The 17,621-nt window shown below is 41.9% G+C and overlaps 1 protein-coding gene across 1 annotated transcript in view; it reads right to left on the bottom strand.

The window, feature by feature from the left end:
- Positions 1-4,170: 4,170 nt before the first annotated feature.
- LOC120396980 (ATP-dependent translocase ABCB1-like) overlaps positions 4,171-17,621 on the bottom strand; it is a 45,945-nt gene continuing 32,494 nt past the window's right edge. The window contains exons 19-25 of the mRNA XM_039522289.1: positions 14,685-14,785; positions 12,599-12,739; positions 12,026-12,182; positions 9,613-9,810; positions 8,530-8,736; positions 7,415-7,561; positions 4,171-6,130 (exon numbers count right to left, since the gene is read on the bottom strand). Of these exons, the coding sequence (XP_039378223.1) occupies positions 5,933-6,130; positions 7,415-7,561; positions 8,530-8,736; positions 9,613-9,810; positions 12,026-12,182; positions 12,599-12,739; positions 14,685-14,785 (1,149 nt within the window). The 3' untranslated portion in view covers positions 4,171-5,932. The remainder of the gene's footprint in view (positions 6,131-7,414; positions 7,562-8,529; positions 8,737-9,612; positions 9,811-12,025; positions 12,183-12,598; positions 12,740-14,684; positions 14,786-17,621) is intronic.

The raw sequence follows: 17,621 nt of genomic DNA, 5'->3' as shown, positions 1-17,621 counted from the left end.
CAATGCAGCGGCATTAGTGGTTGTAACAATGTTGTAAGCGCTAGTGTAGATGAGTTTGGGCATTTTTATCACAATGCCATGAAAACCTTCTCTGAACAGGTGGTAAAAAAGTTCCCAATCCCAGTCTACAGTAGTGGCTTAGCACTGGTGCAGCAGCACTGTTATTGTAACACGTTTACTAAAGTATTGAGTGTAGATGCACTAGGGTATTTTGTAGCTGTTTTTCAGCACCATTGCATCTATTATCAATGGCATAAATTCTAATGTAGATCAAGAACAGATATTTTTGTGTCACAAGGATAGCTATTGTGACAGATTTTCATTACCAATCTGCCTGGGCCACAGTTGATCAGGCTGGGCCACAGGATCTTTTCAGGGAGGAGATGATGAAGCACACCAACGATCTAAGTTTTAAAGTTTTATTAATAAAATAATGAAATACAGCAGAGAGTGCTGGGAACGCTCCCACGTCACTCAGGGGAAGAAAGAAAGCATTAGAGCCCCAAGCCCTAACCCACTTTCATTCTCACACACACACAACCCAAAACTGGCCAGGACTGGGTATAAAGTAAGAAGAAGAGGGGGAAGGGTGGATGGGAGTTCTTGCCCTGGGCCCAGGTCGTCTGGGGAATCCACTGTAATCTCCAAATTGCTCCAGCTCTTGGGAGGGTTTTTAAGTCTTGGGTTCCTTTGGGGGTGTCGTCGTCCAGGGCCCTCTGTGCCTGGTGCTCTTTGTACCAGTCCCAATTGGCTTGCTGTGGCCTTCTCGCCTGCCCAAAACACACGGGCTCTGGAGAATTTGTTTTCCCTTCTGTTGACCTTCACCATCGCTGCCTTATTCGCTCTGATTTTGCTGCTATCTTTGAAGCTTTGCTCCACTTAGTTCTCCTCTTCTCATGACTGGGCAGCTGTAGATTTCTCGTCGAGCCCATGACCTTGGGCTGGGGCCAGCATCTTATCTTCACACGGAGCTAGCTAAAGTGCTGAGTTAACCTGTTCTCTGCTTTTTTCTTTCTCCCCCACCCTCGTCTCTTGGCCTCTCATACTCCTGCAAAGGAATCTTCCATTCCCTACTCACACAAATTTGACCCTCCCCAAAATGCTTTGTGATGCTTGCAACAGCGTTAGCCAAATACAATGATCATCTGCCTTCCCCGGGGACTCCCTGAGGGAGGGGGCTATTGGGGTGTGATACTATTTTCTGAGTGTAGATAAGGTCTTTGAGAGAGACAAGATGAGTGAGACAATCGCTCTTATTGGACCATTTTCTGGTGGTGAAAGGGACAAGCTTTCGAGGTTACACAGTCCTTACACAGAGATCTTCCTCCTCCTGAAGAAGAGCTCTGTCAAAGCTTGAAAGCTTGTCTCTCTCACCAAGAGAAACTGGTCCAATAAGAGAGATTTTTCTCATCCCCCTTGTGTCTCTAATGCTATGTCTACACAGCAACTAGACACCCTTGGCTGGCCCGTGCCAGCCAACTCAGGCTTGCAGGACATGGGCTTCGGGGCTGTTTCATTGCTGTGTGGACTGTGCTGAAGCCTGAGCTCTTGGACCTTCCCATCTCACAGGGTCGTAGAGCCCGAGATCCAGCCCAAGCCCAGAAGCCTACACAGCAATGAAACATCTCCACAGCCTGAGCCCTGCAATCCTGAGTCGACTTACATGGGCCAACTGAGGGTGTGCTGTGTAGACATATCCTAATATCCTGGGACCAACTCGGCTACAACAACATGGCATACAAGGTCTTTGAGAGCACTTTCACTTCAAACCCTCCAGCAACGTCAGGTGAATAGACCTTAACAATTCTGCAGAATATTCTCATGGTTCCCCCTAAGTGGTAAAGTCATATCCCATTAACATTTAAACAGGCCAGCTCTTGAGTGATAGGAATTTTCCTAACTACTGGTATGACATAAGACCGAAAAGCTCTCCATTAGCCAGACAGATTCACAATTATAAACACATAAGCAAAAAAGTCATTGGTACAATATATGTCAATTACAACCAAGACTAGACAGATTATTTATTGCCTGTCATGGATTGTGTCACAGAATTTCATAAACTTGCTCAAAATTTAAATTAGACTCATAAAGCTAATCCCTGGAAAACAAAGACACACTGATTTAGCATTTCAGCTGAATTGATTAAACTCATTATCTTTTCATTTCTCTAAATAATAGCAAATCTGTTTTTAACAGGGAGAAAGTTTCTAAGGATCTGAAGGTTGCAAATAAGGATAAATTCTTCCTTATCCCCGTAAGGCCGTCACAAAGTAGCTTCTTTATGGAGTTATACAATCCTCTGCAGTTTTGAGATTGGTATGAATAGGAGTTTTATAGACTGTAGAGGAGATGAAACATTTGGGAAGGAAACGATGCTAAATGTTAAACTCAGCTACCGCTCTGGAAATTGGTTGGCTGACAACCTGGTGACAGGTAATCCAAAAGTGTGGATATCAGGGGAATGGGGAACTTCAGCACCCATTGGGATTGTCCTACACTCATGCAAATAAGAATACAAGGACATTTAACTCCTTAACACCAGTGGAATTGGCATCTCCTACTGTCAGTTTGTCTAAGTATTTATTCTATGCTCCTCACCATGGCTGCAGTTTGAATTCACATGTATTAGTGTAAATTTGATTCCTGACCCCAAACAGTTAATCAAATTTGACAGCAATTTATGCTGAATTTACAGGTGAGTTGAATGGTTAATTATGTGGTGGCTGCTCTCCAAAATCTTGGCACACGTTTGCTCTCTCAGGACTTCATACATTAGCAATAACCTAGCATGCTTAGATAAGCACTAACTAGGGTGACCAGTTGTCCTGATTTTATAGGGACAGTCCCGATTTTTGGGTCTTTTTCTTATATAGGCTCCTATTACCCCCACCCCATCCCGATTTTTCACATTTGCTGTCTGGTCATCCTAGTACTAACATAACATACGTTGTGACATACATGTTTTATGCCCCCTCCCCTCTCTTCAATGGGTTTGAGACGCCATTAGAGTCAGTGAGTAGATGTGGGCTGGTGTTTTTTTCCAGAATGCTGATGACACCCAGCATTGTGGGCCAGGCTCTTGGCCACATTGGTGCAGGGAAGGAATCTTCTTAAGTAGGGGAACCCTCTGGCTGTGCAGCCCAGACAGCCTGCAAACTGGCCAAGATACTATCTAGTGCTGCAGAGTGGCAAAGATGCTGCCCAGTGTAGCAGCTGTGGCCAGACAGAAGTGAGTGGGGCTAAAATGCCATTTTAGCCTACAGGTCCTCCGGCGTGGCTCCTCTGTCTTGTACCAGTTGTTGCATGTTGGGTCCAGAATTTGGCAGCTGCAAAGGTGGCTTAATACCACATTTGCCTCTTCACTGCTGGCCAGTATCTCAGCTGTCTCTCCAGCTGATCTGGACTGAAAAATGCAGGTGGGTATTTTCAGTGGTGGGGTAAGACTGGGGTAAAAATGAGAGCAGGCTGCTGGGGGGTGATCATGGTGGATTGGGAGAAGCTACCAGAGAATATGGCTGATTATGGGACCCCCAACATGAGTGAGAGTGTTTGGCCATCATTTGTTACCAAAGCTTGCAACACAGAGATCTGGTTAGATTTATGCAGCACAGCCCACATACCTGAAGAGGCATTTGATTGTGTTGGGTTTCTGTTGGAAATCTGAAGAAGTGAAGAGTTTGTTCTGTTTTCTTGGTAACTGGCTGTTTTAGGTTGTCTGGGATTCGCTTTTGTTGTGCTGTGTTTTATTGCTCTGGATTGTAATTATAATGGGAGACTGATATTGGTGTGTTTTATTATGTTTACATTGAAAATAAATAAATATTGCTTCTTTTAAGTAGTGGGGCTGTAGAAGTGTGGAAGATGAAGTGAACCAACCCATGTTACCTTCATCGTATTTGCCATTTTCCTGTTAAATTTCCTCCTTCGAAATACAAGTGAAGAGGCCAGATGTATACAGTGGGAGGTTTTCCAGATTCATTTTTTAGGATGTGAGGTGCAGCCACAGAGCCATGTCCTTTCTCCACACAGAAGATCAGCATCATCATTGAACGCACACTCCCAGCATAGACTAAAATACACTAAATAGCAAGAGCTGGTTGTTTTGGCCCCAGCAACTTCTAATCCCACAATATTTTAAAGAATGATCTGATACTTGACACCTCCAGGCCTTTTATTTCAAAATCATTTTTCCAGCAATACAGACTTGATTGAATTTGGCTGGCTGTTGCCACAGAAGAATGCACTGATGAACAACGTTAAGCAACATGCCAAGAATGACGTACATACAATCATCTTCCTGTATGTTATATGTAATGCTGATACCTTTCTCTAAGATGGGACCACATGTCTAATGGATGTGGCAGCTCATATGTACTGTCGGTGACCGAAGCAAAGCCCTTTTCTAAATCTTTAATGTCCAATTGTGCATGTCTCCTCAAATGTTTTGCCCAGCTCTATTAAAACAAGTTCAAAGTTATCAGACTGGAAGCAGATTGAGCAGTGAAGCATTTTGGCCTCTACTCTACATTATCTGTGTTGATGTGATTATGAGATCCCATTAACTAGCTACAGATGTTCTATACTTCATACATTACGTGGCTTTAAAATAAAGTAAGTTTGGCAATCCTCTCTGTGTCATATTTGAATGATTTTCCACATTCTTTACTATAGGCTTCACCTTTACAGTAAACAGACTTAACAATTGGTTCCAGTGTAAAAACAAAACCCAGCAAAGGGAGACATTTGATTCCAGTTTGGATAATGGGGAAATACTGTGAGAACAGCCATTGATTTCTCTATAACTAGAAGTGAAAAGTCACTTTCCTGCACACGTCATGGTGGTGCCAGCAGAAACTGACCAGCCCTTCCCAATGTGTCTACAGAGGCTCAATGGCCCATAGTGGGAGTAGCCCTTCCTGGTAGCTGCTGAGAAAAGCTGACTGGGGATGAGGATGAATGGGGAAGAGTGACCACATGTATTTTGGCGAGGTTGAGAGCAAAGTTTATATATTTTTTATATTTTGTTTCCCTCATAGACCTAGAAGCTGGGAAACAAAGGGGCAAAAGACATTACAGTTATTTTTAATTTCTGTCTGTTACAAGTAAGCAGAGGCATCTGAAAGTGTGAAATATTCCAAGCTCCTGTAGGGTGTAAATACTAAACAAAAACCAAAAGTGGTTTTGATTTTGTCCTTGGCAAACCAAAAGGTGAGTTTGCCAAAAGCAAACCCAAAACAGGGCTGCCCGAGTCTGTCTCTCTCTCTCTTACTAAGTAGATGAGATATGTTCCTCAACTGTTGTTTAAGGTTGACTATATTAAGGGACAACACTCTAATAATAAAATATTATAACAGAGCTGTGTAAACCGTTATGACTATAGATAGATCGATCGTTTCTAAAACTCCATTAAAAAGGTGAAAAAATGTTTAAATCTAACTTCATATGGTCAAACCCCCACACACAGTTTTTTGTTAAATAGCTATTTACATGGTTGACATTAATCAGCTCCAAAAGGAGCCATCATGGTCATTGGGCCAATGATAATTATTTTTAAGTCTTTTTGAAATAGCCTTAATGGTTTCAAAAGAACCAGAAAGTTCTCTTAGGTCAATAATACAGGTTTTAACAATAATTTATAAACAAACAGTTTGTGATCTATTTTGTCAATATATATTTCCATGAAAGGCTTGTAATCACTAATATAAAAGCAGTTTAAAATTAACCAACACGCCCCAAAGGATTTTACCAATAGGATTAATTAACACTAAAGCTGTGAGACAAGGAAAAAATAAATGTCTCTTCTCTGTTTTTTACTACGTGCCTGTGTTTTGAACCTGGAGACATCTCAGTAATGAGCTGCATCCTTAGTATGATTTAGCTGTGTGTTGTGTGTGTATTTATATAAATATATTAGTTTGTAACATTAATGTTAATGAGAAACTTGTGCATTTACAAGTGCATAGTAATGTCCTTCCTTTGCCAGCAGCTGGCTGTGCGTCCCTTGTTCCACTACTTTTCCATTATGAATCACTGCTATGACATCAGCGTTCTGGACGGTCGTCAAGCGGTGAGCAATAATAATGCAGGTTCGACCCTTCCTGGCATCGTCCAAGGCTTTCTGGACAATCTGTAGACAGATGCAGTGAAAAACTTGTTATTACTTGGAGAATCTTCCCTTTCATAGGTAACACCTTTGCCTTTGGGTGTTCCTCACTGGGGTTTAGGAGTCAGGACTTCCCATGCATGAAGGAGGCCTCAAACAGAGGGGCCTGATATTACAACCTTTATTTGTGTGAGTAATTCCACTGAAGTCATTGAGACTACTCTCATGAACAAAGGCTAACAGAATGAGGTCCATAAGAATCTAGTGTGGACCAACATAAAACTTAGATCAGTTATCTGTGATATTGGCATGACTAATACATAGACATGACTAAAACTTGCATGTTCATTGATAGTACCAGCAATGCCAGACACTTCTTGTTAGCCATAAAAATCCAAAATTCAGGATCCTGACATCTGGCTCACAACTGGATGGTGGTTTCCATGGTGGCATTTTTCACTTCTGCTGCATCCCCATCCAAATGAACAGTTTATTCGTCCCTAATGAGTCTCCCCCCTCTCCTGGAGATGGTGGATGCAGTGAGGAAGCTCAGCCAGCTGAGCAGCAGGGGATAGCTTAATTACTCTCTCTTCACTGCACAACATCTCCTGAGAGGTAGGAGGTGTTGCTGAAGCCTTTTTTCCAAGGCAGCTGCTCCTGTGTGTCACCTCTTACCCTCTGAATGCAGATGGATCAAAGGGCTGGGAAGTGGACAGAGGCTTCTTCATTGTTCCATTCTGTCCTGACAGCCAGCAGTTCTACTGGCAGAGCGGATCCCTCTTGCTCTCTGTAGCAACACCTGTTCACCCAGACAGAGCAGGAAATAGTGCAGAAAGAGACCACTTTGCTGCTAGTGCTGCTGGCAGAAGGGAAGAGGAAGGAGCCTCCTCTAGTAGATCACAGTCAACTGTTTGAAGACACCTGTCTCAAACGCAAAGTTGCTAATTGTGAATGGGATTTTCCAAAGTGCTCAGCATTGGCCTAACTGTGAACCCATTCAAAAAGTGCCATTGACTTCATAACTGACTTTGAAGGAACTGAGGCAGGCCAGAACTGAGGAGTTCTGAAAATCCCATTTCGTCTCAAGCCCCAAGTGTTGCTGGCTACGAACAGCTCCCAATTTAAACAGCAGGAGCTGAAGGCACTCTACACCTTGCAAAAGCAGGCCGTAGACAAAGAGCGAGCTAAGGATTGTTCTGTGGAACTTTCAAAATTGTATTGTAGATGGAGCGCCTGTGTTCTTGCAGTGAAGCGTTCGAACCCTGTAATTTTGTGTGTATTGCAAATGGTAGAATTCATATTACTAACCTTTTCACTTTCTGTGTCAAGAGCAGATGTGGCTTCATCCAGAAGTAGAACTGCTGGCTTACGAACTAGAGCACGAGCAATTGCTATTCTTTGTTTCTGACCTCCAGAAAGTTGTGCTCCTTTGTCACCTACTCGGGTATTATACTTCTGTATAAGTAAATATTCATTGTGAAGGAAAGTTAGTAACAGAAAGTTATATTTTTAATAGTAGATAATGTACTATATTAAGCATTTCCACCGTGAAAGAAAAAAGAATAATGTAATTGTTTTTAATAAAAAATAAAATTTAATAAGATTTTATTAAGTGTTTGAATCAAAATGCATTTCCATAGCTACATGTATTGATAACTGTTCTGTAAAGAAAATTCATTTCAGCATCAGAAAAAGATTAACTCCCAAGTGATGCAACCGCTGATGTGTCTAGTCAAAGACACCTGTACTTAAACATATAGAGACTTTTATAATTTCAAGGCCCTAGAGACGCACACTCAGGAGGTGACCCTTTATTTCTTACACATCCAAAACTTTCTTCTAAGTATATTTTCAAAAACTAGGTGGTAATGAATAAGGAATATTGTTTTTTTTCAATTTTCAATTTCATTTTCAATTCCATGCAACTTTACAGGAAGCCCGATTTCTTTGGGCTTTTCCAAGGTCTTTCTTCACTTTGAGAACTAAGTCCATGGCAAACATGAAGGTTAAAATGTACTTGAAACATTTTACCTTTCAGATAAGACTAAAACTAGAGAAAGTTTCAGCCAAAAAAGGAAAAAGAATTGACAAAGTTTATGAGGAAATGAAAATAAAGGTTTAGAATCAAATGTCTCTTTTATAGTTGTTATATAACATCACTGTGGTAGAGGAAAACAAGAAAACTGGAGCTCAGATTTTGCATTTGAATTAGCTAATTATGAATGCGTCTGTGTTAATACACATTGCAAGTTACATTTTTAAACATCAGCTTCCTATTTTCCTCTTTGAGAACTGTATCCAGAAGAAAATAAGCTTTTCTGAAAAAACCAAAAAGCATATTGTTTTGCATTAATGGGAGTTGCTTAGATAGGTCACAGTCAATATTTACCCCACACTGAGAATGGAAAGACATTTTCATTTACCTCTGGGAGATTTTCTATGAAGGTGTGAATATTTGCTGCTTTAGCTGCCTCTTCAACTTCCTCCTGACTGACAACCCTACTGTTGTCTCCGTACTGGATATTTTCAGCAATGCTGCAGTCAAACAAAATAGGCTCCTGGGACACAATACCCAATTTGGACCTTAACCATTGCAAATGCAAAGTCTTGGTATCGAATCTATCTGCAAACTAGAAACAGAAAAAGGGAAAAATCATTCCCTGCAGAATGCAATACTCCTCCTCAGGCGTACAATGTAAATGTGAAACACGAATCTGTAAAAATTCTCTGACCTGTGTTAGAGTTACAGTAAAAGTAAAGTGAACCACTTCTGATCAAATAATAGTTGACCAGATCTTTCATCCAAAATTGAACTGAACCAAAACTCTTTGAAAATTCAAAAGAAGCTCAGATAACCTTTTCCTCCCAGAAGTATTTTTTTGTGGACATCTGCTCTGCTAGCTTCCGTAATAGATGTGGAATTGCCAATCTATAATGAGATGTGCCCACAGAATTTCCATCTTTACTGATGATGACAGGGACCAGAGATCTCATGAGAAAGTCTGTTCATGAGCTTCTTAGACCGAGACAGTTGAAGAGCTCCAATAAGAATCCACATCTTTGGGCATTTATTCAAACATCCTTTGACTCACCATCTCTAGGCTATTCTTCTTGGAGCTCCCATCATCATTAATAGGACTTGCATCAAAAGTCTCATCAAGTGATGAATTAGACCTTAAGTTGTGTCATGTTAACATGACTACAGGACTAGTGACAAGGGTTACATTATGGGAAGTATATTCTAATGGCCCCTCCAATATATCAAGTCTATCAACAAAGAGATGCAATCTAGTGATCTAAAGCCTGGACGGGGAGTCAGAAGATCCAAAGTTCTACTCCCAGCTCTACCTTAAGCAAGTCCCAAGTCTTCTCTGCAGTTCCCGGACCTGTAACAACACTCATCCACCTCAAAGGAGTGTTGTATGGATGATTAAATGTTTGTAAAATACTTTGAAGAACAGTTCTATAAGCTCTAAGCGTTAACAGCTTCACAAATCTCTTCTTACCACTTGTCCTGCCATAGGGTCATAAAATCTCTCCAGCAGCTGAATGGATGTGCTTTTGCCACAACCACTGCTCCCCACCAAGGCTAGCGTCTGTCCTTTATTAACCTTCACGCTGAGTCCTTGCAAAACATGAGCTTCCGGTCTTGTAGGGTATACAAAATGGATGTCCCTGAATTCAATGTTGCCATCAAACTGACTCTGGAAATGGTAGAAAATACAAATGTATGACAGAAGACCTGTCTATCTTGTACAGAAGCATCAAACACAACTCAGTATGGTCATTTAAACAAAGGTGTTGACAAGTCAGTTGGAAATGGTATAGTATTATCAAACCCAGAGCATTTTTGTCAGTTTATTATTGCTTAAATATGCAGTGACATGGATTGGTATCTTCTGTGTACAGGACCTCTTTGTTGAGTAGTTCTTTTCTGCATCTCTCTCTCATTTATATCATCCCTTTTCAGCCTGGTTCACAAGGACTAGCATTACTTTAGGTAAGTAAACAACCCTAATACCTCTCTTTTATGTCATCCTTGCATATAATCCAGACACTATCACTGTGTGTGGAAAACATAGTTCCTGTCCCTGGGAGTTCACTCTCTAAATAGTGTAATTTCAACACACAGTACACAGGATGAACATAGTACAAGGTGAACATCAGATCTCAGATTGGGTTAAACATTTTTACTTTGGTGGATTATTCATAGTTTTCAAGGACAACCATGTTTTCAGTGTAGGTTTGAATAGGGAAAGGGTAGCTGATTGGCTCTTTTATGTAGGAAGGGAGCTCTGAGTATGAGGTAGCAAGGAGTAAGACTTGAAGACACGAGTGACTGAAGGAGATGTTAAGAGAGACTATGGGAACCTTCTCTGATGGCTGGGGGATCAGACAGCTCCAGGACCACAATACCAGCACTGTCAGTACAATGGGCTCTTACAGCACCTAGAGAACTGGACTTCCAAGGTTTAAACTCTTTGGGCCAAATCTTAGCTTAATTGCAGTCAAAGGCAGCTGCTTCACTGGCATCAGGATTTTGCCCAGAGTGGTTTCACTTTCAATTAACGTCTTTATCCGCAAGAAGATATTTCCCCTGAAGCATTAGCAGTCTGGGCATGTGGAGCTGATTCAGGAAAGTAGTCAAGCACATGTGTGACTTAAAGTTGTGCACATGAGTTACTGGCATACTTACAGTATGTGCATGAGTCCTTTTCTGAACCGAGGACACTATCCAAAAGCTAGAATTCTAAAGCAATTTCAAGTTTCTGAAAGGCTGGTTCTGCTTGTAAAAGCCTTTACTGAAAGCACTGAGAGACAATATGAAATGTGTTCAGTTTACAAATACAAAGATGAGTTTCTAACTGTCAACACTGGACTTTGAGAGACAAGCTGGGTTCTTTCCATCTCACATATAATCACCAGGAACAAAAGGTTCTGCAGGCCAAGTTACGTCCTCATTAATACTTGTGCAACCTCTTTGACTTGAATGAGGTTACACAAATGTTGTATGCAGTGTGGTTGTAGCCGTGTCGGTCTCAGGATATTAGAGAGTCAAGGTGGGTGAAGTAATATCTTTTATTAGACCAACTTCTGTTGGTGAGAGAGACAAGCTTTTGAACTTATACAGAACTGAAGAAGAGCGCTGTGTAAGCTCAACAGCTTGTCTCTCTCACCAACAGAAGTTGGTCCAAAGAAAGATATTAACTCATCCACCTTGACTCTCTGTTACACAGATGTAACTGACTGGAACTTAGCAAACACATCTGCTGATGATGCACAAGAAGGGACAGAATCTAACTCACACTCCCCCAGATGTATAGTTTACAGGACCAAAAAGCAGTGAAAACACACTTGTATTGCTAAAGAAAGCAGTTATAACTCTGGGCTTGTCTTCACTACCAGGGAGATCGACACTGTTGCAATTGGTTCAACGGGTGTCGATAGCAGAGTGCTCTCTGATCGACTCTGGTACTCCACCGGAACGAGAAGAGTAAGGTAAGTCGATGGGAGAGCATCTCCCATCAACGCAGCACAATGAAGACACTGCGGTAAGTTGACCTAAGCTACATCGAACCCAGTAACATTATTCACATAGCTGGAGTAGCATAACTTAGGTCGACTTACCCCAGTAGTGTAGACAAGGCCTCAGAATACACCCAACGGATAGAACCAGTGAATGAAATGTCATTCTTCCACTCATTTTTTCAGAACAGAACTGTACTTAAAAGTATTCTGTTAATTTCTCAAGCAAAAAGAGAATATAAAATATTAAGTTATTGCTGTTAAATTTTACCCTACCTGTCTGGTCCTGTCTTCTGTGACATTGCAAAAGGCAATTTAACAAGATTAATACAATTAAGGACAATACAGTACCACCAGGTTTGTTCGTTTTAAGGACTTTCTGAATTGCCTTACCAGTTTTGTACCCTCTTCACTATAGCTGTCAATTAAGGGTTTCCGATCCAAAAGCTGAAAGATTCGTTGGGCAGAAACTTTAGCTTTGCCAAAATCTGGTGCCAAAGAAGTGGACTGCCCAACATTCATAGCACTAAATAGAATTGAAAGAAAGGCTCTGAAAACCAAACACAAAATATCTTTCAGTTCATTTAAAGAGAGACTTTATTATTGTTCATAAATTATAAATATTATTTTCCTTATTTAAAACAAACAGACTTAACACTATCTATAAATCTGAGAATTGTGACTTTTTAGAACTTTATGGCTTAGAAAAATTACACACAAAGGATTAGAAATGGAGGTTTACAGCTACAAATATTTTTATGGGTGACTAATGGTATGTAATTTCTCCACGCAGAAGCATTTCACAAAGACCATTTGAAGTGTCAGCAGCAAAAGTTTCTCCATAGTAAATAAACTGAGCCAGGCTCTGTACATGCCAACACACCTCTTGCGCTATTGCCTCAGTAACTAGACTATACAAAATAACCATGTGTTGAAATCACTGCCTTTGGACCGATGTGTACTCACATAAATACATTTTCAAAGTTTGTATAACAATTAGCAATGAGCCATGCCCCGAATCTGAAGATTGCTGCATCAAGATAGTAGTTTGCACATTGGGCTATTCCATAGGTAAGTCCATATAGGGGGGCTTTTGTTAGAGAGTCCCTGATAAAAGAAAAGATTTATGTTAAAGGAAAAAATAATCATGAAATGCCAAGAGCAGAGACTGGCTGGGAGAAGGTCAGACCTTTGGATTGGGGGTGGCAAACCCTATACCTCACTCACTCAAATAATAAATAATAATAATTAATAAAGCTGCATGCTCGGGAGTCCATAAAGGTGCCTCTGGAGAGAACTTATGGCAAATGAGATCCCTTCATCCCAACTAGCTGTTTGTTGGATAGGATCTTATGATAAAATTATCTTTAATACTCAAAACATTTTAACACTTGAATGCTGGTTTCCAGAATAAATATTTATGGATGGCCAAAGCAATCTGACACAAAGCAAACTGATAATTTCGATAAGTCTCTTAAGATCTTTGAATGCTTGAATTTTTGGACACTTTGGATAAATATAGTGGTCACGATGGAAAAGTCAATGTCTACAACACAGCATAACTGAAGCATTGCAGATATTGCAAGCTCTGAGTACAGGAGGGGAAAAAGTAGCAACTCAGACCCCACTGTACAGTGGTGACTTTTAAATGCTGACTAATGTTATTGTGTGGGATGGTAAAATTGGATCACCTAAATTATGTGCAGACCTTGCTGTGACAAAGAATCTGGTCCTATTTCTGATAAAATGATTTTTCAACAGAAAATGCAATGTCTGCACATTTGAAATTTTCCATTGGGAAAAAAGTAACAAAATATTTTATTCTGGGTTGGTTTGACCTGAATTGAAATATTTCTGCTTTGCACCCACAGCCATGTGACTCCGATAATGCATTATGCCACTCAGTCAGAGGGGAGATCACACTGCATCATGGGAGATGTAGTCCAACCAGGGAGCCTGGCCCATAAGAGAGGCAATGTTCCAAAACAGGGAAATGCAGCTTAATGTTGAACTAGATAGAAACAAAATGTTTCAGATCAGTTAAACAAAAGAAAAATTAAATATTTCAATTATTTGGGAATATAAAAATATTTTGTTTGGAGAAAAAATGCAAAAATTGAATGATTTGCCATTTCTAAATTGAATTTTTTCTAAAAAAACTTTTCTTTCTGTGAAAAAATTTGATATATTTTCACATTTTATCCCACTTCAGAGCAAACAAAGGTTGAAATATTAGAATTTCCCACAGGATAGAAATTCAGATTTTCACTCATCTCTAGTGCTCATATATTTTTAAAATGTTTTCCAAAATAGTTTCTCTATAAATCATACTATTGTGATACAATGACCTGCCAGGACTACAGACAAGTGCTAAAGCTGAAAACCCCATTTCTCCAATGAAATATAGATGATGGTTTATAGGATATTGAATCATAAAACTGTCATTGGCAGAGGACAATCATTTTCAATCCCTGCTTTTACTTAAAACTTACTTAAGGGGAAAGAAACAAAATAGATGGTAGATCATTTCATTTAAATAAAATGGAGACTAGGAAACTGTCGGACATATTTGGATATTAGAAATTAGCCCCTGCAGTTGTTAGCTTGCAGAGTGTGACTGAAAAGGCCAAAGGGGGAAAAGAAATGCACCTTATTTCAAGACCGGCAAGTTCTTACTTGTAGTACAAATCATAATACACGGTGACGTTATGTAGTATAAAGTCTTTGCCACTTGACTTATGAAGCTCATTTTGCTGCAGTACTTGTGAAGAAGTAAACATCCCATATTCATGTTAATAAAAACTTTATACCAGGTCATTAAATTCTCTCTCACTCACAAATATTACATCACACACAATAGCATCTAAGAATGTATTTTAAAGAAACTGAGTAAATACTTTTTACCCTGCCAAAATCTTTTCAAATCATTCATGTGTTTAATATTTTCATTCTGCAAATGAATGTAATATGAATAAATCTTGAGTTGCTTTAAATTAAGAAAATATGTATTCATTGCTTTTAAAAAACAGAATTGTTTGAGAGCAAATCCTACCTGTATGGACCATTCAAATTAGCATTATATCTCTCATAGAATGCATCTTCACTAGTTAATGAAGCCACAGTTCTTATATTTTCAACCACTTCCGTTGAAATCTAAATCGGGAGACAAGACAGATATGAAGTATTCTCTTCCGTTTGAGTCTACTCCCACCACTACGTATTTAGCACATCTGTAGCACTTTTCATCTTTTGCTCTCCAAGTGTTTTTCTTTTAATAAAAGGAGATTAAGTATCATTCTCAGGGAAACTGAGGCACAACCATTAAATTATTTGCCTATGGTCACACAGTGATCTTTCTACTAAGCCAGCATGGCTGCTATATGATTCCTAAGTACTCCTTCCTCACTTGTACATTTTGTTGTACAGCAGCATTAGCTGGCACTATAGAAGCCATTAAAAGGTAAGAAGTTGCTCCTTGCTCTGAGTACCCATATCCCAGGCAGCAGCTCACTGGAGGGCTGCATGCTACCTTGGTTATGTAGCCTGAGCAGCACATTGAGCTGGGTGAGCCTCACACTCCTACTACCCACCCCCAGTGGGGACTCCTGCTCCTGCTTCTGCCAGGCTTCCCCAGCCATGTGCCAGGCCCACCCAGTCCACCCTCCTCCAAACCAGGCCCTTCCCCCACACGCTTTGACCAGCACTGCCACAGGGGTGACGTGTATCTTAACTTCTCATTTTCTGGATTTCAGATGTTTAAATGTGCATGATCTTTAGCCTCCCACCCCCACCTCCCCGATCCTGGCTTCACTGGGGGGCAAGGTGAGAGGCTCAGACACTCCAAGAAGAGCAGGGTCCCTATATCCCAGCTCACATGGAGGAGCAGGGCTCCCCCAGATCTAAGCACACACAGAAGGGGAGAATTCAGGGCTGACAGCCCACCCCCAAATCCTCAGCTTCCTCTGTCACCCCTCACATTCCCCATCCTCTCCCCTCACACTCCCCCAATCCCCACCATCCCCCTTATTTGAGCCCCCAACCCTTCTTCCCACCCTACCACTCATCCTCATTTATCCCCCTCCTCATGTACCAGCTTCCTCTTTTCCCCAGCTCCAGGCCCCACCCCCACTCCACCCCTTCCCCCAAAGCCCCACCCCCAACCCCAGTCTTCCCACCCTGCTTTTTCACACCCAGTTCCTCCCCCTCCCGTGAGTGCACCTCATCCCCCTGCTTCCCCTTTCCCCCCAGCACCTCCTGCACACCGCGGAACAGCAGATTGTGGTGGGCAGGAAGCACTGGGAGGGAGGGGGAAGGAGTTGATCTGTGGGGCCACCAGTGGGTGGGAGGCGCTGTGGGGGAAGGGAGGGAGCTGGCTGCCAGTGGGTGCTAAGCATCCATCAATTTTTTTCTACTCGCAGAGTCAGCACCTATGCCCCCATCCCTTGCTCTAGACCCAAAACAGCCCCTTCTTCCCATTTACTCTTACACTGCAATCACCCCTTGTAATTAATTTTCTTTTCAAACACAGTTTGAGAGCCTGTGCTCAGAGTCCATTTCTCCAAATTAAAACAAAACAAAAGTTTACATTTCATTTTCAGATTTCTGCTCAGGGTGGGCGTAGAACTTCAAAGCTGCTAGAATCTGCGAACTTAATTTTTTTCCCCTGGAGGCTCTGGGGAACCCCATACTCAAATGACCCCATCTTTGGATCACTCACCCTACCCTACCCTTTCATGACACATAGCAAATTTCAAGACAATCTGTGTAAACACACAGATTTTAGCATGCTTAGTAGTCATCCTTTAAACAGGAAGGGCTTCCCCACCTTAGCCAGAGCAGAGCTGGTGCTCAGTTATAATGCTGTATACAATTAGAAGGCCAATGGAGCAGAGGAGCTCCACACATCCATCAGCATCATAATAGTCTCAGAGAGCTGTGAAGTGGCCCATTCATCTCAATGGGATGTTCTCAGCTGAAAGTGAACACCCAGCCTGAATTCAGACAGAATCTAGCTCTGAGGAGGGTGACCAGACAGTGTGAAAAATCAGGACGGGGGGGGGGGGGAAGTAATAGGCACCTATATAAGACAAAGCCCGGAATATCGGGACAGTCCCTATAAAATTGAGACACCTGGTCACCTAGCTCTGAGACATATGAACTGCTCCATTCATGCCAGTGGGTTTTCCCATTCCCCCTCCCCAGGACTGTAGAGTTTCTGACATGCCCATTCTCAGCTCCTCACCCCTCTCTCAGCAGTGTGTTCTTGGGCCATGCTCTGAGCATGCCTGTTCTAAGCTTCCCACTCAGAGGACCCGCACTTCCCTGATCCAAGCTCACATGGGGAGATGCGGAGAGAGGGGGCCAGACTCCCTTAGAGGGACAAAGCATCCCAGATTCCAGTTCATGTGAGGAGGTAGGGAGAGGGGCTTAGATGTCCCCAGAAAGCAATGCCTACTGCAGACCCTGGCTCACAGGAGAGGGGACATGGAAGGCAGATAGATCCCCACGGCTGGGGAAGGCAGCTTCAGAGCCTGGCAAACAGAGGGGGGTCAGGTGCAGGGCTCAGACACCCCCAGAGAGGCAAGCGCCCCCCCCAAAATTCCACCTCACATACAGGGGGTGGGGAGAGGGGCTAAGACTCCCCTAGAGAGCTAGGGGGTCCCCCAGATTCAAGCACACACACAAGAGGAACAGAAGGGGAGAATGTGGAGCTGCCCCTATTCCCCCAGACCCCATGCAACAAACCCCCATGTCTGCTTCCCAGAATCCATTCCCCAAACCCAACCTCCTCTACCACCCGTCCCCATTTATCTCCCTCCCCATAATCCCCCCTCTTCTCCGTGCAGCCCCCAAACCCCTCTCACCCTATTCCCCTAACTCCTCCATCCCATAAAATGCTCCTCTCTTGCCAGCAAGCATTTGCACGCCTATTTATTTTAAACAAAAATACTTTGATGACATTACACCCCCCTCCAAAATAGAAGCCTGA

The sequence above is a fragment of the Mauremys reevesii genome, linkage group 2 (assembly GCF_016161935.1).
Source record: "Mauremys reevesii isolate NIE-2019 linkage group 2, ASM1616193v1, whole genome shotgun sequence".
NCBI lineage: Eukaryota > Metazoa > Chordata > Testudines > Geoemydidae > Mauremys > Mauremys reevesii.
Note: the sequence above shows the minus strand (reverse complement) of the source record. Positions and strands in the feature narration are given on the sequence as shown.